Source organism: Poecilia reticulata, linkage group LG17, assembly GCF_000633615.1.
Source record: "Poecilia reticulata strain Guanapo linkage group LG17, Guppy_female_1.0+MT, whole genome shotgun sequence".
NCBI lineage: Eukaryota > Metazoa > Chordata > Actinopteri > Cyprinodontiformes > Poeciliidae > Poecilia > Poecilia reticulata.
In genome coordinates, this window is record NC_024347.1 from 21,645,671 (window position 1) to 21,670,563 (window position 24,893).

At 37.9% G+C, this 24,893-nt stretch overlaps 4 protein-coding genes across 5 annotated transcripts in view; 2 read left to right on the forward strand and 2 right to left on the reverse strand.

Moving 5' to 3' along the window:
* Window positions 1-2,339: 2,339 nt before the first annotated feature.
* Window positions 2,340-6,945, reverse strand: LOC103479672 (retinoid isomerohydrolase). Its single transcript, XM_008434227.2, has 14 exons — window positions 6,838-6,945; window positions 6,526-6,608; window positions 6,285-6,435; window positions 5,932-6,039; window positions 5,697-5,838; window positions 5,175-5,322; window positions 4,730-4,811; window positions 4,506-4,638; window positions 4,274-4,413; window positions 3,577-3,706; window positions 3,372-3,486; window positions 3,187-3,281; window positions 2,990-3,101; window positions 2,340-2,879 (listed from the first exon to the last, which is right to left on the reverse strand). The coding sequence occupies exons 1-14, from the start codon at window positions 6,846-6,848 to the stop codon at window positions 2,734-2,736; spliced, it is 1,596 nt and encodes a 531-aa protein (XP_008432449.1). The 5' UTR covers window positions 6,849-6,945; the 3' UTR covers window positions 2,340-2,733.
* A 309-nt stretch (window positions 6,946-7,254) lies between these two features.
* On the forward strand, window positions 7,255-11,428 carry LOC103479671 (RING finger protein 11-like). Its single transcript, XM_008434225.2, has 3 exons — window positions 7,255-7,927; window positions 8,306-8,475; window positions 8,878-11,428. The coding sequence occupies exons 1-3, from the start codon at window positions 7,805-7,807 to the stop codon at window positions 9,065-9,067; spliced, it is 483 nt and encodes a 160-aa protein (XP_008432447.1). The 5' UTR covers window positions 7,255-7,804; the 3' UTR covers window positions 9,068-11,428.
* A 2,339-nt stretch (window positions 11,429-13,767) lies between these two features.
* Window positions 13,768-18,375, reverse strand: LOC103479670 (retinoid isomerohydrolase). Its single transcript, XM_008434224.2, has 14 exons — window positions 18,268-18,375; window positions 17,956-18,038; window positions 17,715-17,865; window positions 17,362-17,469; window positions 17,125-17,266; window positions 16,603-16,750; window positions 16,158-16,239; window positions 15,934-16,066; window positions 15,702-15,841; window positions 15,005-15,134; window positions 14,800-14,914; window positions 14,615-14,709; window positions 14,418-14,529; window positions 13,768-14,307 (listed from the first exon to the last, which is right to left on the reverse strand). Exons 1-14 carry the CDS (start codon window positions 18,276-18,278, stop codon window positions 14,162-14,164), a joined length of 1,596 nt encoding a protein of 531 aa, XP_008432446.1. The 5' UTR covers window positions 18,279-18,375; the 3' UTR covers window positions 13,768-14,161.
* A 1,430-nt stretch (window positions 18,376-19,805) lies between these two features.
* LOC103479668 (serine/arginine-rich splicing factor 11-like) overlaps window positions 19,806-24,893 on the forward strand; it is a 9,730-nt gene continuing 4,642 nt past the window's right edge. The window contains exons 1-3 of one of the 2 annotated variants that reach the window (XM_008434223.2): window positions 19,806-20,117; window positions 20,655-20,788; window positions 23,949-24,064. In XM_008434223.2, coding sequence (XP_008432445.1) covers window positions 19,996-20,117; window positions 20,655-20,788; window positions 23,949-24,064 — 372 coding nt within the window. In that variant the 5' untranslated portion in view covers window positions 19,806-19,995. The remainder of the gene's footprint in view (window positions 20,118-20,654; window positions 20,789-23,948; window positions 24,065-24,893) is intronic. The other variant, XM_008434221.2, reaches the window with a different exon arrangement.

Consider the following 24,893-nt stretch of genomic DNA (forward strand, 5'->3'; position numbering starts at 1 on the left):
TTTGTGGTTTTTATTTAAAATACCCACACTCTTTCTGTTATGTCATACATCACCAAAAACACCCAATATCCAATTGGATGAATTTGCTACATTGTGATTACAAACCTGGAACACAACAGAATGCACAAATGCTAAATAGCTGAGCCTTTCATTAATGCAATCCTGAAATCTGGCAGCGAAGTGAAAAGTGTGACTACATAATCAGGGCTTCTGTGTTGCACCATGGCAGCACCAGTTTGGAATTTTAATCCCTTATTTTCCATGTTTTTGCTGCTTCTATCCAATATGTTTGTGTATGTTAAGTGAATTTACGACGCATGATTGGTTTGGCAAATCATTCTTCTCAGATTTACACCATCACTTGGTATGAAAATATTACACTGCAGACATCGCTCTTTAAATTTGTGCAAGATTTTGAGACGTATGACTGAAAAATTGCAAATAGAATCCAATTAAAGTGCATGCTAAGAGTTTGAATGTGCAAATGGTGGTCATGAATCTCAAATCTATTTATTGGCTTTAATGATGCAGCTTTTGAAGTGATAAAGAAAATCTAAATTTTCTGGCATAACTGTGTCTATGCCAATCTCATCTATGCAGAGTTCTTAAATTTGAAAGCTTAAAGCTTACCGATTTAGAACAAGATCTTCCTTTTTTGGTCTGCATCTTCTAAAGTACATTGCAATGTGTTTCATACTTTATTCTAACTTTGACTCATTTTCCAGGTCATGACAGGTTGATGTTTTCTTTGCTGTTTCTGATCCTTTTCTATGATTTTTTATTTCCAATTAGGTTTGAATTAACTTGCTAAAGCTTAGGATCTTTGCAAGTCTGATTTTGGAAAAGTATGGAATTTTGACATGAAAACTGTTTAGAACCCTTGCAGAAATATTACATTTAATTTGTTCTTTTGGTTCTTTTGTTGCCTTTGTGCTCTGTTTAGCTGTATTACTTTTCAGCRTTTAACTGAATTATGAAATTTTCGAAACAATTCTAGAATTATTTCTTTAGCAATATTTACATGTTGTCATAACATAATGTCTGTATACAAACTTCTAATTCTGCTGAAATCTTTGCAGTCCCATGCTCAAAAACCATTGCTTCAAATTATGGTATTGTCATCTTCTTTAAATGCCTGTTTTCCATCATTGAAGAACAGGTTTTACTTGATTGGAGCTGTTATAAGTGACATTAGGGTCAGTAAGAGTCATTATTTACTATCGATGGAAAGCCATCCCTTTAAATGAGAGATATGTGTAGGCAACATTTCTCATTTGTTTGCTCTTTTTACTCTAATAAGATATTTTTTTGACAGGGAACGGGTTGCTATTACTTCTCTGCCTTGTTTGCACTTCTGTTTATTCTTGTTGATCTCATGGTTGCTTTCCTTTTTTTTTTAGATTTCATATTGATTTGGCTTCTCCTGAACTCAATGCTTTCCATCTGAATACATCTGAGAGTTTTCCTGGACAGCAACCAAATGCACATTTAAAACTTGAAACTGATCCAAGACCATTATATGTTCTCAGGTTGTCCTGAATTAATAAGAAAAAAACCAACACCCAGAGAGGGTTGATGTAATAAATGGGTGTAACTTCTGAACTTTTGATGCATTATTTAAAGTTTTAGCTTAGAGCCAGCAGTTTTTAGTTAAATGCCTTCTTGCTGTACACGGTCTTTTGATTGTTTACACGTAACACTATATGTATAATGCAAACTGATGATCAGCAAGGACAAAATTCTGAAAATTGTCTGTTCGTCACCATAATGACCACTGCAAGATCAGATATACACCATAAAGCTATTGAAAAGAATGTTTTGTTTCTAACATGTCTTTTTTAACATTCAGTACTCTCAGTTTGCAGGGTTGCAAGATCTGTGTGGTTGCACTTTTCATATTCTGGCAACACGCTGGAACAAACATCAAGTGACTACTGGTTCATGTGTGACATGTAAGCAGATTTTTTGCAGTTTCATATTAACTATGGGAGTTTTGTCAAGATTGTAAAAATGAAGAATCTGATGTTTTTCTAGCTTAAGAATCATCTCAAATGAGATATACTTGTACTGAAATGTTGTTTTCCAATGTAAAAAAAAAAACCCAGTCCCAACAAGGGAGCATGGGGATTTGTGGAAATTTAATGCATTGTTTGAAAAGAAAATAACTCTATGAAGGCTACCGTCAGTCTCATCTTATTAAATGTGTTGGCATATCTAAAACCTGTCTCAATTAATCAGAAAATATTTTGGACTACCTCGCCACTGGAGCCATTTCAAGCGTTCCTCATGCTGATGTGAGTGAATTTTCATCCCTGCAAACAGAGCATCTGCATAGCATCTCATGGAGTTTAAGGAACCTTTTATTTGGGTCATTGTTGTAACACAGTTGCAGTGGTGCCAAGTAACAATGCTCGGGCCACAATCATCAGCATGTTCAAAAGGTCTGTTGCATTACATGTGCTATAGCATTAAATATGTAGAAATAAATCAACAACACCAGGATGTTATTTACTTAAAGTTGTGCATATTTTCGAAACAGTCAGTTCTTTTCTTAAAGACATTTCTTCAGATTCATAATAATATGATCCCCTTAGTAATTTGTACTTGAACTACAAAACAACAAAATCATTTTCTCTCTAAAAATGATTGATTATCATGCTGGCATGGAGGTGCTTTTTATTGTCGTCATTGTTTCAAATGCTGAGTGGTACTTTATGCAACTGGACTGGATCATCACTGTTTGTACATCCCGTGAAATGTGACGGGAATGGAGCACTCCACTTCTGCTCTTGCGATTTCTGACAGATCCTTGGCATTTAGAATGAGCATATATGCTGGCCTCTGGGAACCAGGAGCTGCCACAATGGTAAGGAGGACACCTGTGGAGACAGCAGATTTGAAACTTGCTTAACAAAACCCCTCCATGCATCTTTTGTGTGTAAATCAGCTTTAATATTAGTTTATTTTAATTTAATACCATCTAACTTACCATCATCTTCATCTACCCCATCTGGAGTCTGAACAAACAAGGGCTCTGAGGGGTATGACTCAGGCTCTTGCCAAACCCAAGTCTCCTTGGTCCTCACATTCAGCTTGCAGATCTACACATAAATTAGAAAAAGAAGATAACATGAGTACATTTTAAGTCTCTCTCTCTTTCTAAGTTCAAAACGTATAATATTTTACCCTGTCTGGTATGAAATGGTTGAGTCCAAGCCCATAGGCGTATGAGTAATTCTTTCCTCCATACTTTTGGTAGTTAATCTGTGGAAACTCAAAGGCTTAAACCCAAGAAAAGAGAAGTGTTAGACCAAAATGAGATTACTAGTATTTGCTAAAAATTGCATGTATCCCAAGCTATGTGTTGGTACCTTGGCGAGGTCCAGAGAAGAGCACTTCAGGCTCCAGCCAGACCATCCCGTCAGCATGCATGACTGCTGTGGCTGTGGTGTACGGCAGACTCACGAGATTCTTCCCCTGCTCCTCCTAGATAAAGTCCATAACATGGTTGGTGAGAACTAAAAACACATAACCTTTTACTAAGTGGAAGGATTTTATGGATTTCTGATGCCTCACCTTGTGGACATCCAGAGGGATGACATATCGCCGCACCTCTGGCTGGGGCGCCATCATGGCTGCCTTCTTCACCTCCTCCCAGTTGGCTCTCAGGTTGGCCAGCCACAAGTAGTTGTAAACAAACTCAAATCTAAAAGTACAAGAGATTTATGCTTACTGGCCAGTATTTACTACAAATTTCTAGAGCCAGGTTTTTACCACTTTGCAGAGAACAGCTTTTGCTAAAAAAAAAAAAAAAAAAAAAAAAGGCTTTAATTTTAGATGCCATAGACTCAACAGGGTGCTGGAAAATTTTTGTGATGTTTGTTTCCTGTTTCATCATAACCCAAACATCTTTTCTTGATTTGCAAACCAGTGATAGTGGAGGCCATTCGACTATCAAACCAGTGATAGTGGAGGCCATTGAGCTCATTATCATGTACAAGAATGGAGATGGTAAGCCACAATAAATGTTGTCTTAAGCTTAGTTGTTACTAAGTGAATCCAAGGCTATTCTGGTTTTCTGTTGTTGTAGCCAATAACAGACGACACGAGACATGTTGCCACCCGCATGTAGAATCTGTTTGAAGGTCTCATATGTGCTTTCAGAAATGGTATTTTGGATACGTTGGTTGCAAGTGACCAGAGTACATGTCAGCTTCRAACACATTTTTGAGACATTCAGGTTGAGCAAAAATTGCTAATTCTATGTAGCTACCCTTTCCATGAGCAAATGTCAAGAACAATGAATCCTTGATCCTCATAGGTGTTGATGTGGTGGAACATGCCAATTGGTGCTCCTTTGAACTTCAGGTCGATGTACTCTCCAGGGTCTTTCTTGGCAACGTGGAAAATGGTCTAGGAAGGTTAAATTACAACTGGTTAGACATTTGGCCTGAGAACAAATGATAAAATAAAGACTGATGTTTTAATTTGATTAAAAATCGTACTCCTTGGCTTTCGTTAGACTCGAAGCAGTCCATGTAGTTGGAACCTCGGATGCTCCAGGCACTGAGGAACTTCAGCAGGTTGATCTTCACTGGAGTCTCAACGAAGACAAAATAGTTTTCTGACATGCCAAAGCTGTGATGGAGGGAAGTACATTTTAACAATGTGGACTTCACACAACAGTGGTTTGAACAAGCAAAGAGAAAAACAAAAAAACTACACCCACCTGTGGACATACGATGGCTTGAACCTCTCAGCACTGGGAAACTGAACCACCACTTTGGACTTCTCAATAGGGTCTGACTTATCTAAGGAATGAAAGCTGCTTTGAAGTGCAGGTGAAAAAAAAAACCTCCTGTTGTTTTACTTACAAAAAGACAGGAGAACCTCTCAAGAGGCATAAGCAGAACATTAATATACATGATTTTTAATAACAATAATAAGGAGAAATTAGCATCCTAGGAGCCTGAGATCCTTGAAATTATATATGATAATAATGGTAATAATAATTGAATTGTTAAGTTTGTCTCAAAGATCTGATTATGTCACTGGGAATATGCGGGTCCCTGTCCCAGCCTCCCATGCAGCTTGCAATGAACTCCATGCAGGGGTAAACATTGAGCACAGGTTTTGATTTTGTTTCAATATGCTGTTGCAATATGCATCCAAACCTTTCTGAGTGGGAGGAATCTTCACAATGTTGTAGGCCAGTGTTGCACCTTTTCCCATGCAGTTTCCAATGTTGTATACAGTACCATCTTGCTCAATATGGGGGTGAGCTGTGACGCCATTAATGTTTACGAAGTTGCACATGTCAACCTGCATAGGAAAAATAGCTTTTAYGAGCTTTATGATATATTTAAAGTTAAAAATCCATATGTTTTAAGAGTCATGGATGGATGGATGGATGGATGGATGGATGGATGGATGGATGGATGGATGGATGGATGGATGGATGGATGGATGGATGGATGGATGGATGGATGTTTTGCACAACTGGATACAAAATAAAGCCTGGAATTTCAGATATTTCTCTATAAATTCTTTCGTTTTGAAACCTATCCAGAATGAAAAAGTACTTAAATCCAACATTATGCTTCTCCACACAACACAGTAACTCTGTTTTTGCTGTATCAAACTCAAAGAAGTTACRTTTCAAACTTGTATCAAAGTCTGCTGCTACACTGAAATACCTTCTTCAGAGTCTCCAAGGTATCAGTGTTCACTTTAGTGATGTAGTTTGTTTCTGTCACGGCATAGAAATCCTCTCCTATAGGGTAAACATTAACCAGGCAGTTATCTGTGACTTCAACTCCTTTAAAATAGGAGAAAAATCTGCAAAGAAAAAAAAGGTAAAAATACATTTTAGAAAAGATGCATAATTTCAATATTCTCTACAAATAAATAAATTTTCTGTGTGCAGCCAACCTGGAGAAGATATTCTTGCAGGGATCTGGGTAGGCAAATGTCCCAAACTCAGTGATAACCACACGTTTTTCTGTGATGGCTCGGACGTACGCATCTGTTCGAACAAACCTGAAAGAAGCAAGAAATTAAAGAAACAAGAACTAAAAATTAATCGTGCTTAAATATGACATTTTTGTTTTTCTTGCATAACAAGACAAGAAACAAATCAGAATATTACTTCGATTCTAAAAAGTCATGACATATTAACATTTATGTCACACAGTTTTGAACATTTTTGTGCTGATTGTAATCGTTGTGAATTTTGCAAATGTGCTGAAGATGACAAGGCTGTGGTTTTGTGTTCAAATTCTTACTTCCTGTAGTAGGTGACTTGGCCGTTCTTGAAGTCGAATTTATGCATGAGGGCCTGTCCGTCAAAGAGGTGATAGAAAGGTTCATCTCCAACCTCAAAGAGTCCAGGTCCCAAACGGAGAAGACTTCCCTTCAGAAATGAAGGAATTCTACCTGCAACATTTAAAAAAATATATATTTTTCAATCACATGGTCAAAAAACAACACTGGAAAATCACCAATACGAGAGTGATAAAAACAAACCTGTGACTGTTGCTGGCAGAGGTTCAGCTAGTTCCTCACATGTCTCAAAGATTTTCTTGTAGCTACCAGCTGGATGTTCAAATCTGTTTTCAAAGAGTAATGTAACAAAGAAGTATGTTGAAATKAAGTTACATGAGGAATGTGCGGCATTGTATATAAGTTCCATGCCAAGCAGTCTGTACTTTTAAGCATATCAATAATCTGTCGCACAGACAAAATATCCACATAAGAACATACAGAAATAGTAGAAATGTAAAACAGAGCTTGCCCTCCTTATACGACGTACAGTATTTCACTTCATCAGAAACTCACCTGCTCGCCATGTTTTCCTCCTGCGTCAGTAACACACAAGTGCAAACTGTTTTGAAAACTGTGGGTCACTTCTGAGCTGGAAGCCTCTGATCTTCCAGTGGATTTGGAGTATTTATTTTCCCTGCCAACGTCACGATTGCTGCACTGTTTTGTAAATCTTTCCCCTGGCCAATCATGTCACACCGTGAACAAAAATCCCTTTGTCTCTATATCCCTCTGATGGATAACTTGAGGACTGGCCCCTCTAGAAACGGATTTATTGAGCAAGGTGAGTATTGCAGTAAACAATGCTTGGCAAAACTGTTGCATTGGTGCATGTGATTTTATTTTTGTCATCCTCAATAACTGCGTGAGCTTCCTTGTTGAGACATTTTGAAAGATCTTTTTTTTNGGGGCTGGTCTTGTGTTCCACTCCAGGACGGCTGATGGCGGTGTTTCGCATCTGAGCTGACTTACCAAAAAGAAGAAGAAAGGATAGAGAAGAAACAGCTAGCAAGGAAACAAATTGTTTAATGTTACTCACGAAGTTGAAAGGCGTAAATGATCTTTGAGTCTGTCACTCAGACAGCTCAGTGGGACATCCAAAGTTGCTACTGAGCAATATACTGTATGCAAAGTGGGAGTCTCTACAAGGAATGAGCGTCACGTATTGAGGAAATCGAGCAGAAAAAAAAGTAGCTATCTGGAGTGCTAACCGCTGTCATCCTCATCAAGGAGAGTTCTTTGTTTTGTTTCTCAGATCCGAGTAATCATGGAACGAAGCTAGTTTATTTATTTTTTTTTTACTGTTGCCACTTAACATGTTTGCAGGAGTTGACTAAGCATGACAGAAATGTTAATGTTGATATAAACCCGAGTAGTCGATCATTCCTGGGACTAAAACTAACATTAGCCGACCCAGAGCAAGTTTAGCAGCATAGTTGTGATTTTTAACGTCGGCCCTGAAAAGGACTGGAGGCACGGAAATATGGGCAACTGTCTGAAGTCCCCAACATCCGACGACATCTCTCTGCTCCATGAGTCCCAGTCAGACAGGGCGAGTTTCGGCGACGGGACAGATCCCGATCTGGAGCCGCCTCCTCCGTACCAGGTGAGGATCTTCAATCGTTCTATTGCTCCTTTAATATCCTGAGGAAAAACATTTTTTTTTTTAGAAAAGGGTTGGCTAGCACATGTTAACCAGTAGTTACGCTACTAGTTGGTTTTCCAGTAATTCTGCTAACATGGCGTGTTTATAGCTTCAGGTTTGTGGCCTCATTTGACTTCACTTATACTCAAAATTGTATTTAAATAGGCAAAAATATTGTTTGTTTTCATTGTTATTCCCGCAGGGCACATGCATGTAAACATTTCTGTCTGCAACAGCGCTTGTATTTTTCCGTGTCTGCCCTCTCAGTCTGACCCCGTCGGACCTGATGTCGTGTTGACACAGGTGAATATGTGTGTTTGGTTCTTGGTCTGCCACTAGGAGCAGGCTCACATGCCCATGTACCACCCAACACCCAGTCAGGCCCGTCTGGCCACCCAGCTGACGGAGGAGGAGCAGATCCGCATAGCTCAGCGCATCGGCCTCATCCAGCACCTCCCAAAGGGCGTTTATGATGGAGGACCAGACGGTTCAGAGAAGAAGATCAGAGAGTAAGCATTTATACTATGTGGAAAAATGGATAGGAGTTGCCAGACATCACACTTGTGGTTGTCTTGGAGACCCCTGTGTGTCTTTTCATACCTTAAAGTTYTGATTTATACATATTTTGTTAACACGAAATGTTTTCTTTATGATGAAAGCTTTGGGTGTTTGCACAGAAGGTAGAAACAAAATGAAATTAGGCAATAAGTTAGATCAACACTTAGTATTTAACATCTCCTTTTTGCAATATTTTTTGTTTACGACGATGCAATTTATTACAATGATTCCTGTCTTGCAGCTGTGCTTGTCGCCTCTTTTAGAGCCACAACAAAAGACATTTAATTAAATTATCACAATATGTTCTCCTAAAATCCTGGGTCTCATTGTCTTTATTTGATTCGTTTTTTCAGGTGTGTGATCTGTATGCTGGACTTTGTTTACGGAGACCCCATTCGGTTTTTGCCATGTATGCACATCTATCACATGGATTGTATAGACGACTGGCTGATGAGATCCTTCACCTGCCCCTCCTGCATGGAGCCTGTGGATGCCGCCCTGCTCTCCACCTACGGACCAACCGACTTCTCCCCCGATGCTTAGGTCAAACTCGACCCCTTCCTCCCCCGCCGCAGCAAACCCCAAACCTAACAGCTGCCCTCTTGTGGAGTGAGAGGAGTTTAGAGATGTATCGTTTACCTTGCACTTTTGGAAATTTAAAAAAAAAAAAAAAAGAAATTACTCGCCCAATGTTGGCCTTTCATTCTTCCAAGGTCTGATGCTAATTTAAGCTGGTCTTAAAACATCAGTTACGAGTCAGAAACGGTTCCCCTGCATGGTTGTGCTTCTGTGTGTTTGTTTCGCCCAGGTTGTGTCGTGTGTAGCAGCAGGTTAAAGAACACATTGGAATTGTGATTGTGTGCGTGTGGGTGTGTGGGTGTGTGTGTGTGTGTGTGTGTGTGTGTGTGTGTGTGTGTGTGTGTGTGTGTGTGTGTGTGTGTGTGTGTGTGTGTGAGCTCGGTGGTAAATGAACATTTTCACTTGAGCTGGTCTCGCTTCACCATAACTTTTGTCACTTGATAAAAAAAAAAAAATGGATTCAAATGAACGTATAGTTTACCAAATTACTGACTCTTAAGCTTAACGATTGGAATATGTTTCTGCAACACTGATCTCTTTAACATGCTCCAACTTAAAATGACCCTATCCTTCCGTGGTGTGCAAATACTAAGACATACACTTGTCAAGTCCAGATTCCAAACAATACACATAAATATAACATAAGTCACTCAGTATAATAGACTGCATATTTGTTACATGAATGTTGCACCAGATGATGTTCAGGTTGTCTGTCAAGGGCTGATTTGTGCATGGACAAGGAGTGGGAGGAGTCAGTCAAACTTTAGAATCGCTTGCACACACCTTTCATCTGATCAGAGATTTGCACTTTACTTAAAGGACATTATCTAAAACAACATATTAATATATTTACCTTATAACCTTGCACTATCAAAACTTTCTTTTATCTCCTGAGACGCAGGAGTTATATAGCGGATAAAAGATATTTCCCCACTGTCTGTAGTGAGTAAGCCTGAAGATGCATTTCATAAAATCTATGATCCAGCAGTGTGAACGTCTGTTTTGTTTTTYGTATTTTAATTTAGATTTTCCYTTTTTTTCTGTTTAAGAGAAGGGACAGAGGCTTGCTTGAGGTGAAGGGAGTAGTTTGACACTTTCAGATCAGGGGTTTCCTGAAAGAGTGATGACACCATCACTTGTGTGTGCTGCAAGACAAGCGTGTGCTTTTGTAGCAAACAAATAAAAATGAATATATTGACTTGTCAAAGTGTAAAATAAAACAGCACCATCCATCTGTCTGCCAGATGTTTACTATGATTTTGATTTGTTTGTTCTTTTTTTGTTTTTCATCCGTGTTCTTCTTTGTGTGTTTTTTTTTTTTAAGTTGGAAGGAGTCTTTTCTTGTGCAGTCAGTCTTCTTCTAGAAACTCTAGTTATTTTAATTGAGATGCACTAATCAGCATTTTTCTGACCAATACAGATTTGCAGGGTTTTCTGTGTTGCCCTGTGTTGAACTTGTGGCCTGTTCAGGGTGAACACCACCTCTTACCTAATGACCACTAGGGATAGACAGGAGCTCCCACTTTGCCCTCCATGTGTAAAAATGTATCGACCGTGGATAGGTGGATGCTTTTTTTTTTTTTTTTTTTGATTGTAGAACTTGATACAGCTATTTGTTTTGAGCCCAACAGAAAATTACGGTATGACAGTGTAATCCTAATTTGTGCAATAAAGCATATATCCCAATTTTTTTTTCTAAATTTGGGCAAAAAAAAAAAAAAAGTGCATCAAAATACAGGATATTAGTTGATTTGTTAATTGAATTGTGAGAGTTCTTAGTTTTGATGCATTTAAGAGAAACAAATGCTTCAGTAATTGACCTGCCAATCAATAATCAAAGCTGATCAAGGGAAAATTGACTGATGGGTGCATCTCTACATCTCGGCAAGCCAAGTTAAACTTTTCACGTGTTTAACATAAGAAGCTATATTCATTTATTAAGCATAAATGTTTTGTTTTACTCTAAGTCACTGTAGCAGTAGTTACCATAGTTGTTCATCTGATTTGTAGCATTATGCAATTGTTTTTTTTTGTTGTCTTTTTCAGTTTAACTGTGTTTTTATTTCACATTTGTGTTAAATCCACTGCACATTTAGTACATTTACTAGCTAGCTTGTACACTGTTTTTATGTGCAAACCTCTGTCCCAGTATTGAGACTTCTTTTGTGGTGTAAGAGGTAAAAGTGAGACGTAATGATTTCCTCTTGCTTTTCCTTTATTGTTTTTCAGTTTTAACTTCATTCTGAGCATTTCTTGTAATCGTTTTATTTCTGTCCCTTTGGAAAGGCTAAGTGCTTGTGTAAACAATAAATTGGAGAGAAACTATTTGTGGTTTTTATTTAAAATACCCACACTCTTTCTGTTATGTCATACATCACCAAAAACACCCAATATCCAATTGGATGAATTTGCTACATTGTGATTACAAACCTGGAACACAACAGAATGCACAAATGCTAAATAGCTGAGCCTTTCATTAATGCAATCCTGAAATCTGGCAGCGAAGTGAAAAGTGTGACTACATAATCAGGGCTTCTGTGTTGCACCATGGCAGCACCAGTTTGGAATTTTAATCCCTTATTTTCCATGTTTTTGCTGCTTCTATCCAATATGTTTGTGTATGTTAAGTGAATTTACGACGCATGATTGGTTTGGCAAATCATTCTTCTCAGATTTACACCATCACTTGGTATGAAAATATTACACTGCAGACATCGCTCTTTAAATTTGTGCAAGATTTTGAGACGTATGACTGAAAAATTGCAAATAGAATCCAATTAAAGTGCATGCTAAGAGTTTGAATGTGCAAATGGTGGTCATGAATCTCAAATCTATTTATTGGCTTTAATGATGCAGCTTTTGAAGTGATAAAGAAAATCTAAATTTTCTGGCATAACTGTGTCTATGCCAATCTCATCTATGCAGAGTTCTTAAATTTGAAAGCTTAAAGCTTACCGATTTAGAACAAGATCTTCCTTTTTTGGTCTGCATCTTCTAAAGTACATTGCAATGTGTTTCATACTTTATTCTAACTTTGACTCATTTTCCAGGTCATGACAGGTTGATGTTTTCTTTGCTGTTTCTGATCCTTTTCTATGATTTTTTATTTCCAATTAGGTTTGAATTAACTTGCTAAAGCTTAGGATCTTTGCAAGTCTGATTTTGGAAAAGTATGGAATTTTGACATGAAAACTGTTTAGAACCCTTGCAGAAATATTACATTTAATTTGTTCTTTTGGTTCTTTTGTTGCCTTTGTGCTCTGTTTAGCTGTATTACTTTTCAGCRTTTAACTGAATTATGAAATTTTCGAAACAATTCTAGAATTATTTCTTTAGCAATATTTACATGTTGTCATAACATAATGTCTGTATACAAACTTCTAATTCTGCTGAAATCTTTGCAGTCCCATGCTCAAAAACCATTGCTTCAAATTATGGTATTGTCATCTTCTTTAAATGCCTGTTTTCCATCATTGAAGAACAGGTTTTACTTGATTGGAGCTGTTATAAGTGACATTAGGGTCAGTAAGAGTCATTATTTACTATCGATGGAAAGCCATCCCTTTAAATGAGAGATATGTGTAGGCAACATTTCTCATTTGTTTGCTCTTTTTACTCTAATAAGATATTTTTTTGACAGGGAACGGGTTGCTATTACTTCTCTGCCTTGTTTGCACTTCTGTTTATTCTTGTTGATCTCATGGTTGCTTTCCTTTTTTTTTTAGATTTCATATTGATTTGGCTTCTCCTGAACTCAATGCTTTCCATCTGAATACATCTGAGAGTTTTCCTGGACAGCAACCAAATGCACATTTAAAACTTGAAACTGATCCAAGACCATTATATGTTCTCAGGTTGTCCTGAATTAATAAGAAAAAAACCAACACCCAGAGAGGGTTGATGTAATAAATGGGTGTAACTTCTGAACTTTTGATGCATTATTTAAAGTTTTAGCTTAGAGCCAGCAGTTTTTAGTTAAATGCCTTCTTGCTGTACACGGTCTTTTGATTGTTTACACGTAACACTATATGTATAATGCAAACTGATGATCAGCAAGGACAAAATTCTGAAAATTGTCTGTTCGTCACCATAATGACCACTGCAAGATCAGATATACACCATAAAGCTATTGAAAAGAATGTTTTGTTTCTAACATGTCTTTTTTAACATTCAGTACTCTCAGTTTGCAGGGTTGCAAGATCTGTGTGGTTGCACTTTTCATATTCTGGCAACACGCTGGAACAAACATCAAGTGACTACTGGTTCATGTGTGACATGTAAGCAGATTTTTTGCAGTTTCATATTAACTATGGGAGTTTTGTCAAGATTGTAAAAATGAAGAATCTGATGTTTTTCTAGCTTAAGAATCATCTCAAATGAGATATACTTGTACTGAAATGTTGTTTTCCAATGTAAAAAAAAAAACCCAGTCCCAACAAGGGAGCATGGGGATTTGTGGAAATTTAATGCATTGTTTGAAAAGAAAATAACTCTATGAAGGCTACCGTCAGTCTCATCTTATTAAATGTGTTGGCATATCTAAAACCTGTCTCAATTAATCAGAAAATATTTTGGACTACCTCGCCACTGGAGCCATTTCAAGCGTTCCTCATGCTGATGTGAGTGAATTTTCATCCCTGCAAACAGAGCATCTGCATAGCATCTCATGGAGTTTAAGGAACCTTTTATTTGGGTCATTGTTGTAACACAGTTGCAGTGGTGCCAAGTAACAATGCTCGGGCCACAATCATCAGCATGTTCAAAAGGTCTGTTGCATTACATGTGCTATAGCATTAAATATGTAGAAATAAATCAACAACACCAGGATGTTATTTACTTAAAGTTGTGCATATTTTCGAAACAGTCAGTTCTTTTCTTAAAGACATTTCTTCAGATTCATAATAATATGATCCCCTTAGTAATTTGTACTTGAACTACAAAACAACAAAATCATTTTCTCTCTAAAAATGATTGATTATCATGCTGGCATGGAGGTGCTTTTTATTGTCGTCATTGTTTCAAATGCTGAGTGGTACTTTATGCAACTGGACTGGATCATCACTGTTTGTACATCCCGTGAAATGTGACGGGAATGGAGCACTCCACTTCTGCTCTTGCGATTTCTGACAGATCCTTGGCATTTAGAATGAGCATATATGCTGGCCTCTGGGAACCAGGAGCTGCCACAATGGTAAGGAGGACACCTGTGGAGACAGCAGATTTGAAACTTGCTTAACAAAACCCCTCCATGCATCTTTTGTGTGTAAATCAGCTTTAATATTAGTTTATTTTAATTTAATACCATCTAACTTACCATCATCTTCATCTACCCCATCTGGAGTCTGAACAAACAAGGGCTCTGAGGGGTATGACTCAGGCTCTTGCCAAACCCAAGTCTCCTTGGTCCTCACATTCAGCTTGCAGATCTACACATAAATTAGAAAAAGAAGATAACATGAGTACATTTTAAGTCTCTCTCTCTTTCTAAGTTCAAAACGTATAATATTTTACCCTGTCTGGTATGAAATGGTTGAGTCCAAGCCCATAGGCGTATGAGTAATTCTTTCCTCCATACTTTTGGTAGTTAATCTGTGGAAACTCAAAGGCTTAAACCCAAGAAAAGAGAAGTGTTAGACCAAAATGAGATTACTAGTATTTGCTAAAAATTGCATGTATCCCAAGCTATGTGTTGGTACCTTGGCGAGGTCCAGAGAAGAGCACTTCAGGCTCCAGCCAGACCATCCCGTCAGCATGCATGACTGCTGTGGCTGTGGTGTACGGCAGACTCACGAGATTCTTCCCCTGCTCCTCCTAGATAAAGTCCATAACATGGTTGGTGAGAACTAAAAACACATAACCTTTTACTAAGTGGAAGGATTTTATGGATTTCTGATGCCTCACCTTGTGGACATCCAGAGGGATGACATATCGCCGCACCTCTGGCTGGGGCGCCATCATGGCTGCCTTCTTCACCTCCTCCCAGTTGGCTCTCAGGTTGGCCAGCCACAAGTAGTTGTAAACAAACTCAAATCTAAAAGTACAAGAGATTTATGCTTACTGGCCAGTATTTACTACAAATTTCTAGAGCCAGGTTTTTACCACTTTGCAGAGAACAGCTTTTGCTAAAAAAAAAAAAAAAAAAAAAAAAGGCTTTAATTTTAGATGCCATAGACTCAACAGGGTGCTGGAAAATTTTTGTGATGTTTGTTTCCTGTTTCATCATAACCCAAACATCTTTTCTTGATTTGCAAACCAGTGATAGTGGAGGCCATTCGACTATCAAACCAGTGATAGTGGAGGCCATTGAGCTCATTATCATGTACAAGAATGGAGATGGTAAGCCACAATAAATGTTGTCTTAAGCTTAGTTGTTACTAAGTGAATCCAAGGCTATTCTGGTTTTCTGTTGTTGTAGCCAATAACAGACGACACGAGACATGTTGCCACCCGCATGTAGAATCTGTTTGAAGGTCTCATATGTGCTTTCAGAAATGGTATTTTGGATACGTTGGTTGCAAGTGACCAGAGTACATGTCAGCTTCRAACACATTTTTGAGACATTCAGGTTGAGCAAAAATTGCTAATTCTATGTAGCTACCCTTTCCATGAGCAAATGTCAAGAACAATGAATCCTTGATCCTCATAGGTGTTGATGTGGTGGAACATGCCAATTGGTGCTCCTTTGAACTTCAGGTCGATGTACTCTCCAGGGTCTTTCTTGGCAACGTGGAAAATGGTCTAGGAAGGTTAAATTACAACTGGTTAGACATTTGGCCTGAGAACAAATGATAAAATAAAGACTGATGTTTTAATTTGATTAAAAATCGTACTCCTTGGCTTTCGTTAGACTCGAAGCAGTCCATGTAGTTGGAACCTCGGATGCTCCAGGCACTGAGGAACTTCAGCAGGTTGATCTTCACTGGAGTCTCAACGAAGACAAAATAGTTTTCTGACATGCCAAAGCTGTGATGGAGGGAAGTACATTTTAACAATGTGGACTTCACACAACAGTGGTTTGAACAAGCAAAGAGAAAAACAAAAAAACTACACCCACCTGTGGACATACGATGGCTTGAACCTCTCAGCACTGGGAAACTGAACCACCACTTTGGACTTCTCAATAGGGTCTGACTTATCTAAGGAATGAAAGCTGCTTTGAAGTGCAGGTGAAAAAAAAAACCTCCTGTTGTTTTACTTACAAAAAGACAGGAGAACCTCTCAAGAGGCATAAGCAGAACATTAATATACATGATTTTTAATAACAATAATAAGGAGAAATTAGCATCCTAGGAGCCTGAGATCCTTGAAATTATATATGATAATAATGGTAATAATAATTGAATTGTTAAGTTTGTCTCAAAGATCTGATTATGTCACTGGGAATATGCGGGTCCCTGTCCCAGCCTCCCATGCAGCTTGCAATGAACTCCATGCAGGGGTAAACATTGAGCACAGGTTTTGATTTTGTTTCAATATGCTGTTGCAATATGCATCCAAACCTTTCTGAGTGGGAGGAATCTTCACAATGTTGTAGGCCAGTGTTGCACCTTTTCCCATGCAGTTTCCAATGTTGTATACAGTACCATCTTGCTCAATATGGGGGTGAGCTGTGACGCCATTAATGTTTACGAAGTTGCACATGTCAACCTGCATAGGAAAAATAGCTTTTAYGAGCTTTATGATATATTTAAAGTTAAAAATCCATATGTTTTAAGAGTCATGGATGGATGGATGGATGGATGGATGGATGGATGGATGGATGGATGGATGGATGGATGGATGGATGGATGGATGGATGGATGGATGGATGGATGTTTTGCACAACTGGATACAAAATAAAGCCTGGAATTTCAGATATTTCTCTATAAATTCTTTCGTTTTGAAACCTATCCAGAATGAAAAAGTACTTAAATCCAACATTATGCTTCTCCACACAACACAGTAACTCTGTTTTTGCTGTATCAAACTCAAAGAAGTTACRTTTCAAACTTGTATCAAAGTCTGCTGCTACACTGAAATACCTTCTTCAGAGTCTCCAAGGTATCAGTGTTCACTTTAGTGATGTAGTTTGTTTCTGTCACGGCATAGAAATCCTCTCCTATAGGGTAAACATTAACCAGGCAGTTATCTGTGACTTCAACTCCTTTAAAATAGGAGAAAAATCTGCAAAGAAAAAAAAGGTAAAAATACATTTTAGAAAAGATGCATAATTTCAATATTCTCTACAAATAAATAAATTTTCTATGTGTGCAGCCAACCTGGAGAAGATATTCTTGCAGGGATCTGGGTAGGCAAATGTCCCAAACTCAGTGATAACCACACGTTTTTCTGTGATGGCTCGGACGTACGCATCTGTTCGAACAAACCTGAAAGAAGCAAGAAATTAAAGAAACAAGAACTAAAAATTAATCGTGCTTAAATATGACATTTTTGTTTTTCTTGCATAACAAGACAAGAAACAAATCAGAATATTACTTCGATTCTAAAAAGTCATGACATATTAACATTTATGTCACACAGTTTTGAACATTTTTGTGCTGATTGTAATCGTTGTGAATTTTGCAAATGTGCTGAAGATGACAAGGCTGTGGTTTTGTGTTCAAATTCTTACTTCCTGTAGTAGGTGACTTGGCCGTTCTTGAAGTCGAATTTATGCATGAGGGCCTGTCCGTCAAAGAGGTGATAGAAAGGTTCATCTCCAACCTCAAAGAGTCCAGGTCCCAAACGGAGAAGACTTCCCTTCAGAAATGAAGGAATTCTACCTGCAACATTTAAAAAAATATATATTTTTCAATCACATGGTCAAAAAACAACACTGGAAAATCACCAATACGAGAGTGATAAAAACAAACCTGTGACTGTTGCTGGCAGAGGTTCAGCTAGTTCCTCACATGTCTCAAAGATTTTCTTGTAGCTACCAGCTGGATGTTCAAATCTGTTTTCAAAGAGTAATGTAACAAAGAAGTATGTTGAAATGAAGTTACATGAGGAATGTGCGGCATTGTATATAAGTTCCATGCCAAGCAGTCTGTACTTTTAAGCATATCAATAATCTGTCGCACAGACAAAATATCCACATAAGAACATACAGAAATAGTAGAAATGTAAAACAGAGCTTGCCCTCCTTATACGACGTACAGTATTTCACTTCATCAGAAACTCACCTGCTCGCCATGTTTTCCTCCTGCGTCAGTAACACACAAGTGCAAACTGTTTTGAAAACTGTGGGTCACTTCTGAGCTGGAAGCCTCTGATCTTCCAGTGGATTTGGAGTATTTATTTTCCCTGCCAACGTCACGATTGCTGCACTGTTTTGTAAATCTTTCCCCTGGCCAATCATGTCACACCGTGAACAAAAATCCCTTTGTCTCTATATCCCTCTGATGGATAACTTGAGGACTGGCCCCTCTAGAAACGGATTTATTGAGCAAGGTGAGTATTGCAGTAAACAATGCTTGGCAAAACTGTTGCATTGGTGCATGTGATTTTATTTTTGTCATCCTCAATAACTGCGTGAGCTTCCTTGTTGAGACATTTTGAAAGATCTTTTTTTTCCATTTTATTGCTGCAGTCAGTCTGCAAAATCACCAATACGATTTTGTCTGGAGATGTGCATGCTAGAAATGATATATGGTCTTTGTAATGAACAACTGAAACCTCTACTAGAGGAACTCTCTAATTGAATGTGGTAGAAGTATTTTCAGATTAAATTAGCAAAATAGTTTTATTTATTTAATAATTTCAGATTAAATAGTTGGTACACATGCTACAATAAGACATGAAATAATATTACATTTACTGTATCAGGAACAGTGAAGGATTAAAACATAATTAGGTTATGAAGTACCAAGACTGTTATATATAGCGCTAATAAGATAAAAACGTGCACACTAGTTCTTTGGTWTCCTTTAGCAATACAGGACCTCTGTTCAGGATAATCCAGGTGAAGCGATTAGACATAAAACAGAGTCTGTATTGTTCTGCCAAGGAACAAAAAAAAAAAAAAACACCATGAGAAAAGCACGTTTCACCAGTCACAGTGCTGTGACGTGCAATAAGTCACATGCCATTCAATTTAAATAGTTTGGACAACAAGGTTGCCTCATTTTACTAAAAACAATCCAGAGCCAAACTATAGTTCCCAGATTTGCTAAACTGTGCTAAGCAGAAGTATTCACATCTTTTTCTAGCATGCACGCTGTGAGGCAATACTTTGTTTCCCTGGAATTTTGCAAGKTKTTTTTTTTTTTTCAGTTGTTTTGTCTCTACCATTTTAAAACCACAAGAGTCTGATTTTTGGCCATTCTTATTTGCAAAACGACTTAAGGTCAGCCTTAAGGAAAAGAGAGAATTTGTTTAATTTGTGAGCATCAGTTTTTGTAACCTTGTATTAAATTTCTCAACTGACTTATCTCTGACCTGTCTGGTGACAGACCTTGAAACAGAAGCCATATTTGTACTGAAATTAAATTGAAATATTTGTACASTGTATACTAAGTTTTACCAACTGAGAGGASGAAAGGGCGACCTCTGTAGGTCATTAAGGGCGATTTATCTCTCTTGGGCAATATTCATCACGATGTCTATTTACATAATTTGATTAAATCAAGTTAAGACAAAAGAAACGAAACCAAAAGAGGTTACAATGTATAACTCCTGATGTTTCTTTGTATTTACGTCCCTCCCTTTTACGCATGCGCAAAAACTCAAGCACTATCCAATATGGCCGCGACGTCCAGCAGTTGTTTCTTCTTCTAGTTGGCATCTAACCTTTGTCCTGTTGGTTATTTGCAAACAAAACGATTTTAATGCGATACGAATAGGCGCTGCAGTGATTTGTTTTCGCGTGTGTCTATTTTTTTGTTGTTGAAAAAACGGTAGTTGTGTCGAAAATGAGTTACACGACGCGGGTGGTTCAGGTGACCAATGTGTCGCCAAGCACAACGTCGGAACAGATGAGGACATTGTTTGGTTTTCTGGGAACCATCGAGGAACTAAAGCTATTTCCGCCAGAGTGAGTTGACTACTTCGCTTTTTATTTAAACTTTTAAGGCTATAAAATGCAAGTACATTCAACTGGGCTCCTAAAAGCTGTAAAAGTATATTTTTGTGTAACGGAAATGTAGGCCGCACGCTTACCAGAGCACATCCCTGAAGCTAACGCTAGCTTCCGAATTAGCATTTGCGTGAAAGGCTGTTTCACCGCTCTTTTTAAATCCCGAGATCCGCTTTCAAAACTATAAATCAAACTGAGCATTAATCGCAAAAACAAACAAGCTAAAGAAAAACATAGCTTTTTCAAAACCTTTTTTATGTGTACAAGTGAGTCTAGTGTAAGAAAATGTGGTTATGTGAGTTGCTGAAGAGATCTGTTATGCAATTCCAATGTCTGTGATATCTATCGACTTATGTCCTCTACAGTTGCAAGATGAGTCATCTAATGGTGGTCATCCATAACTATATACCCTGTCGTTTAATAATTATAAAATTTGACATAGTAGTTTAGTTGTTGGGGCATTTTTATATATTTTTCTAAATTCTTCATTTGCAGTGATTCCCCTATGCCAGTGACATCCCGAGTCTGCTTTGTGAAGTTCCAGGAGCCAGAGTCTGTGGGAGTGTCCCAGCATCTCACCAATACGGTTTTTGTGGATAGAGCTTTGATCGTGGTCCCGTTTGCTGAAGGTTTGTCTTGTCATTCTGTTCGTGCTCCTTTTGAATGAATGTCATTATTTGTGAAAAGTAACAATGTTACCAAGTTAAATGGATCCCATTTCCTCAGCTCAACTTAACGTGTTTTATTTATATATAATTTTAAAGGAAGATTGATTGAAACCGAAACTCCAGGTTCTTCTGGTTAGTAAAATGGCGTGTAAAGCAGATTTTACCTATTTTCTTAAATCAAGAGAGGCAACACCACAGTGCAATTGTTCTTGCTTTTTGTGGATTATATCTCTGGCTTATCATCTTCTTTTTTTTTTTAGTTTGTCTAGCTTTTAACAGGTGCTGCTTGTACAAAGAAAAAATTATGTAATGTAGCAAAATCTGCTTTACACACAAGAACATCCCCCAGCAGCAGGCTGTGCAGACTCCTCAGAGTTCTGAAACAAAGTAGAAAAAAAGCACATTGCCATATGTACATTTTCCCCCATATTGGACTATCCACTGTTAAACCTCTCTTTGTTATTTGTGTGTGTGTATGTGTGTGTGTGTATGTGTGGTTTTTGTAGTGAAGAAGGCAAAAGCAGCCCCCTCGTTGATGGTCGTCTGCCTGCCAACAGGGAATTGTAGACATTTGCAAAGGCCAGCAAGCATTCAAGCCCCACCCCCTATTTTGTCCTCTATTCTGTCTCTGCCTGGACTTTCTCTTTCCCTCTTTTTGTTTTCTTATTTTAAGTGGTTAAGAGTATGAAAATCAGACGTGAATTGCTGGTTAGAAGCATTGCTTAACATGCAATGTATTCAACCTCTTAAAGGGCTGCTTGGCCATGCATTATATTGGTGCAAGAGAGTCATACTCTTAATGTCAATTTTCTGGAAGACAGAGCTAAAAACAAATGTGTGTTAACTCACTGCTGCAAAAGAAGTCGATAGTTTTAATCAAAACCACTATGTTGTAAATGTTTAACAAAACCCAAATGTGTCAGTGTACAGACATTAAAACGGTTTCTACCAGAAATATATATATTTTTCAGTTAGATATGCACCAATCAGGTTTATGGCTAATTTGTTTAATATTGCTGTAAACTTTCAAAATTAGTTTGATCTTTTTCTGGTTTTGCTTTTCCAATAACTGTTCAGTTTTTCTTTCTAGTCTTGCGATGAGAAGACATTTATATTAGAAGCTGCAACACACCACGTTTGAGGGCGTTAGCTTTCGTTTTACTCAAAATGCTGAGAGTTGGCATTTTAATTTCTCTTTTGCATTTTATATTAGAAATCARTACAATGGGTTACGTTAGCATTACTAACTGTACATGGTGCAGTCGGCATATATTCCCTTGAGAATTACCAGCATTTAACACGGACCTCTAAAACGCTGGTAACAAACTTAAAGCTAAAAATATAGGAACATTTTTTTTTTTTGTGAAGATGTTCAACTTCTTTGGTACCTTTTTGAAGTACTTTTGGCTTGGAATGATGTTCTGTTTTTCTGATTCAGAAATGTGTGTCATTACCTTTTAAACCTGAAAGTTAAATAGTTAACTAATTGGTGAAGAATCACTAAACAAAGAGTCAGTCTCTGTGTTGTAGTCTGATTGAACAGCAAACATGACTCTTCAGAAAACCATTTCTAAACTACATCCACTTCCCTTGATTTTAATATCTAACTAAAAAGGTCAGCTTTAAGTGTGTTACCCAGAGTAAAACGTCCTCATTGCAGATTGTAGAAGCACTCAGGTATGAAACTTGTTAGAGATGTAGCACATTCAGGAAAATATTTATTTTCTGACCTGCAGGTCAACATATAAAATGTCTGATTTCGGTCACCAGCCGGTTTCTCTGTGCATCTCTAGATGTATTAAACTTTGCTAAAACAGCATATATAAAGATGCTTCAGAAAAAAAATCTACATGAACTGAGTATTTTAGCATTAGTTGTGGCTGAGTGACTATTGAATATATTCAGACACATTCATGCTTAAAAGGTTGACCTTGACATGGCATTAGCTTTTTTGGTTTTGTTAGAACCAGGCATCTGAAACATCAAGGTGGCTTAAAATAACCCTATTCTTTCAGTGTGAGCTAAACCTGGACTTCAAAAAGGGTAACTCTTTTCATTTACTGGATGCCTGATGTCACTGATGATAAAACTCCTTGTTGTTAATTGTATGAAATATCCACCCAACATGACAATGCTGGTGCAATATTCTCTTTTAACAGTGGTCTTTTTTTGTTTTGTTGTTGTGTTTTACAGTTCTTTTTCCTGGCTCAGCCAGTCCTGTATACCAGACCCTGCAGAAAATACCATCCAACAGTTTTGTGTCCTGCAGCAATTTCTCTCTCCAGTGTGCTCTTGTGTTTAAATGTTTTCCCTGTTGTGTGTCTGAATTTAGGTCATGTGATTTCTGTGAATAAGTTGCATTGGGAATAGGTTGAGGCAAATGATAATGAGGTGTTTGGTAATCTGCGCAATATAAAACAAAAAACTTAGAGGTGTTGTGTATTTCATGTAAAGCTGATAGCTTTTTAAAAAAAAAATTAAAATAATCAAGACTTCATCCCRTGCCAAGGTGTGGTTAAGTGATGCAGTGTTGAGGTAAGGATTTTTAGCCTATGATGTACAGCAGGCACGCTACCTACCCTGAATTTTATCATTTAGTCTAACCACTTAATCATTCTGAAATGTGTTTTTGGTAAGTAGACACTGATAGCTTTTTTTTTTTTTTTTCTTTTTTTAGTTTTCCTGCCAAATCCTTAAAATTCTCTCTGTTGTGTGTATCTCGATTTTTCTCTGTGTGCTTTTAGTAGCGAAGCCGCCAGCGTGAGTCGCTTGTTTCAGTAAGCATCTAAATGAAAATTGAGGGCACACCCAACTGGAGAAGCCGATGTGCTTGCTAACGTTTGGTTCATGACTTAAAAAACACATTCAGGTGATATATTCTTGGCAGTGTTCATTGGAATAGTGTGATTTATTCCAGCAATAGTTAAGTCACTGCAATGATTACTTTTTGAAGTAGGGAACTCTGATCTGTAAGTGACCACTTTGTTGAACCTAATTTGAAGAAATGCAGTGAGAAGACTTTTTTTTTTTTTTTTTTTTTTTTTTTTTTCAGAACGTCTTCTGTGAATTTTCCAAATGTGTAGACTTTCACTCCTAATGCTTGTTTTTTATTTTGCTGTAGGATCTATTCCTGATGAGGCTAAGGCTTTGTCCCTTTTGGCCCCAGCAAATGCTGTTGCAGGGATCTTGCCAGGCGGAGGCCTTCTCCCGACACCGAATCCCCTCCCAAATCCAGCTGTAAGACTTCACATCTATAGACTTTAACTAGGGCAACATGTACAGTCATGGCCAAAAGTTTTGAGAATGACACAAATATCATATTTTCACATGATCTGCTGCCCCCTAGTTTTCATGTGTGTATGTCAGATGTTTTCATCACATACAGAAATATAATTGCAATCATATTATGAGTAACAAAAGCTTTTATTGACAGTTAGAATGAGTTAATGCAGCAAGTCAATATTTAYAGTGTTGACCCCTCTTCTTCAGGACCTCTGCAATTCTCCCTGGTATGCTCTCAATCAACTTCTGGACCAAATCCTGACTGATAGCAGTCCATTCTTGCACAATCAATGCTTGCATTTTGTCAGAATTCCTAGGTTTTTGTTTGTCCACCCGTCTCTTGATGATTGACCACAAGTTTTCAATGGAATTAAGATCTGGAGAATTTCCAGGCCATGGACCCAAAATCTCTAACTGCTCTTGGACGGTTGGGAGAAGTTGCTCTCGGAGGACATTCTGGTATCATTCTTTATTCATGGCTGTGTTTTAGGCAAGACTGTGAGTGAGCCGACTCCTTTGGCTGAGAAGCAACCCCACACATGAATGGTTTCAGGATGCTTTACAGTTGGCATGAGACAAGACTGGTGGTAGCGCTCACCTCGTCTTCTCCGAACAAGCTGTTTTCCAGATGTCCCAAACAATYRGAAAGGGGATTCATCMGAGAAAATGACTTTACCCCAGTYCTCAGCAGTCCACTCCCTGTACCTTTTGCAGAATATCAGTCTGTCCCTGATGTTTTTCCTGGAGAGAAGTGGCTTCTTTGCTGCCCTCCTTGAGACCAGGC

Bases quoted from the DNA above. Each gene is read 5' to 3' on its own strand.
- LOC103479672 (XM_008434227.2), bottom strand. The intron at 5,323-5,696 runs GTATTTCAGTGT...TTTCCTATGCAG, and splicing joins CCTTGGAGACTCTGAAGAAG to GTTGACATGTGCAACTTCGT. The intron at 4,812-5,174 runs GTTTGGATGCAT...TTCATTCCTTAG, and splicing joins GATTCCTCCCACTCAGAAAG to ATAAGTCAGACCCTATTGAG.
- LOC103479671 (XM_008434225.2), top strand. From the start codon at position 7,805: ATGGGCAACTGTCTGAAGTCCCCAACATCCGACGACATCTCTCTGCTC. The intron at 7,928-8,305 runs GTGAGGATCTTC...GTCTGCCACTAG, and splicing joins AGCCGCCTCCTCCGTACCAG to GAGCAGGCTCACATGCCCAT. The intron at 8,476-8,877 runs GTAAGCATTTAT...TCGTTTTTTCAG, and splicing joins TCAGAGAAGAAGATCAGAGA to GTGTGTGATCTGTATGCTGG.
- LOC103479670 (XM_008434224.2), bottom strand. The intron at 17,866-17,955 runs GTTTGTTTTTAT...TAAATGTTGCAG, and splicing joins TCTGCCAGCAACAGTCACAG to GTAGAATTCCTTCATTTCTG. The intron at 14,710-14,799 runs GTACCAACACAT...CTTGGGTTTAAG, and splicing joins CTTCTCTGGACCTCGCCAAG to CCTTTGAGTTTCCACAGATT.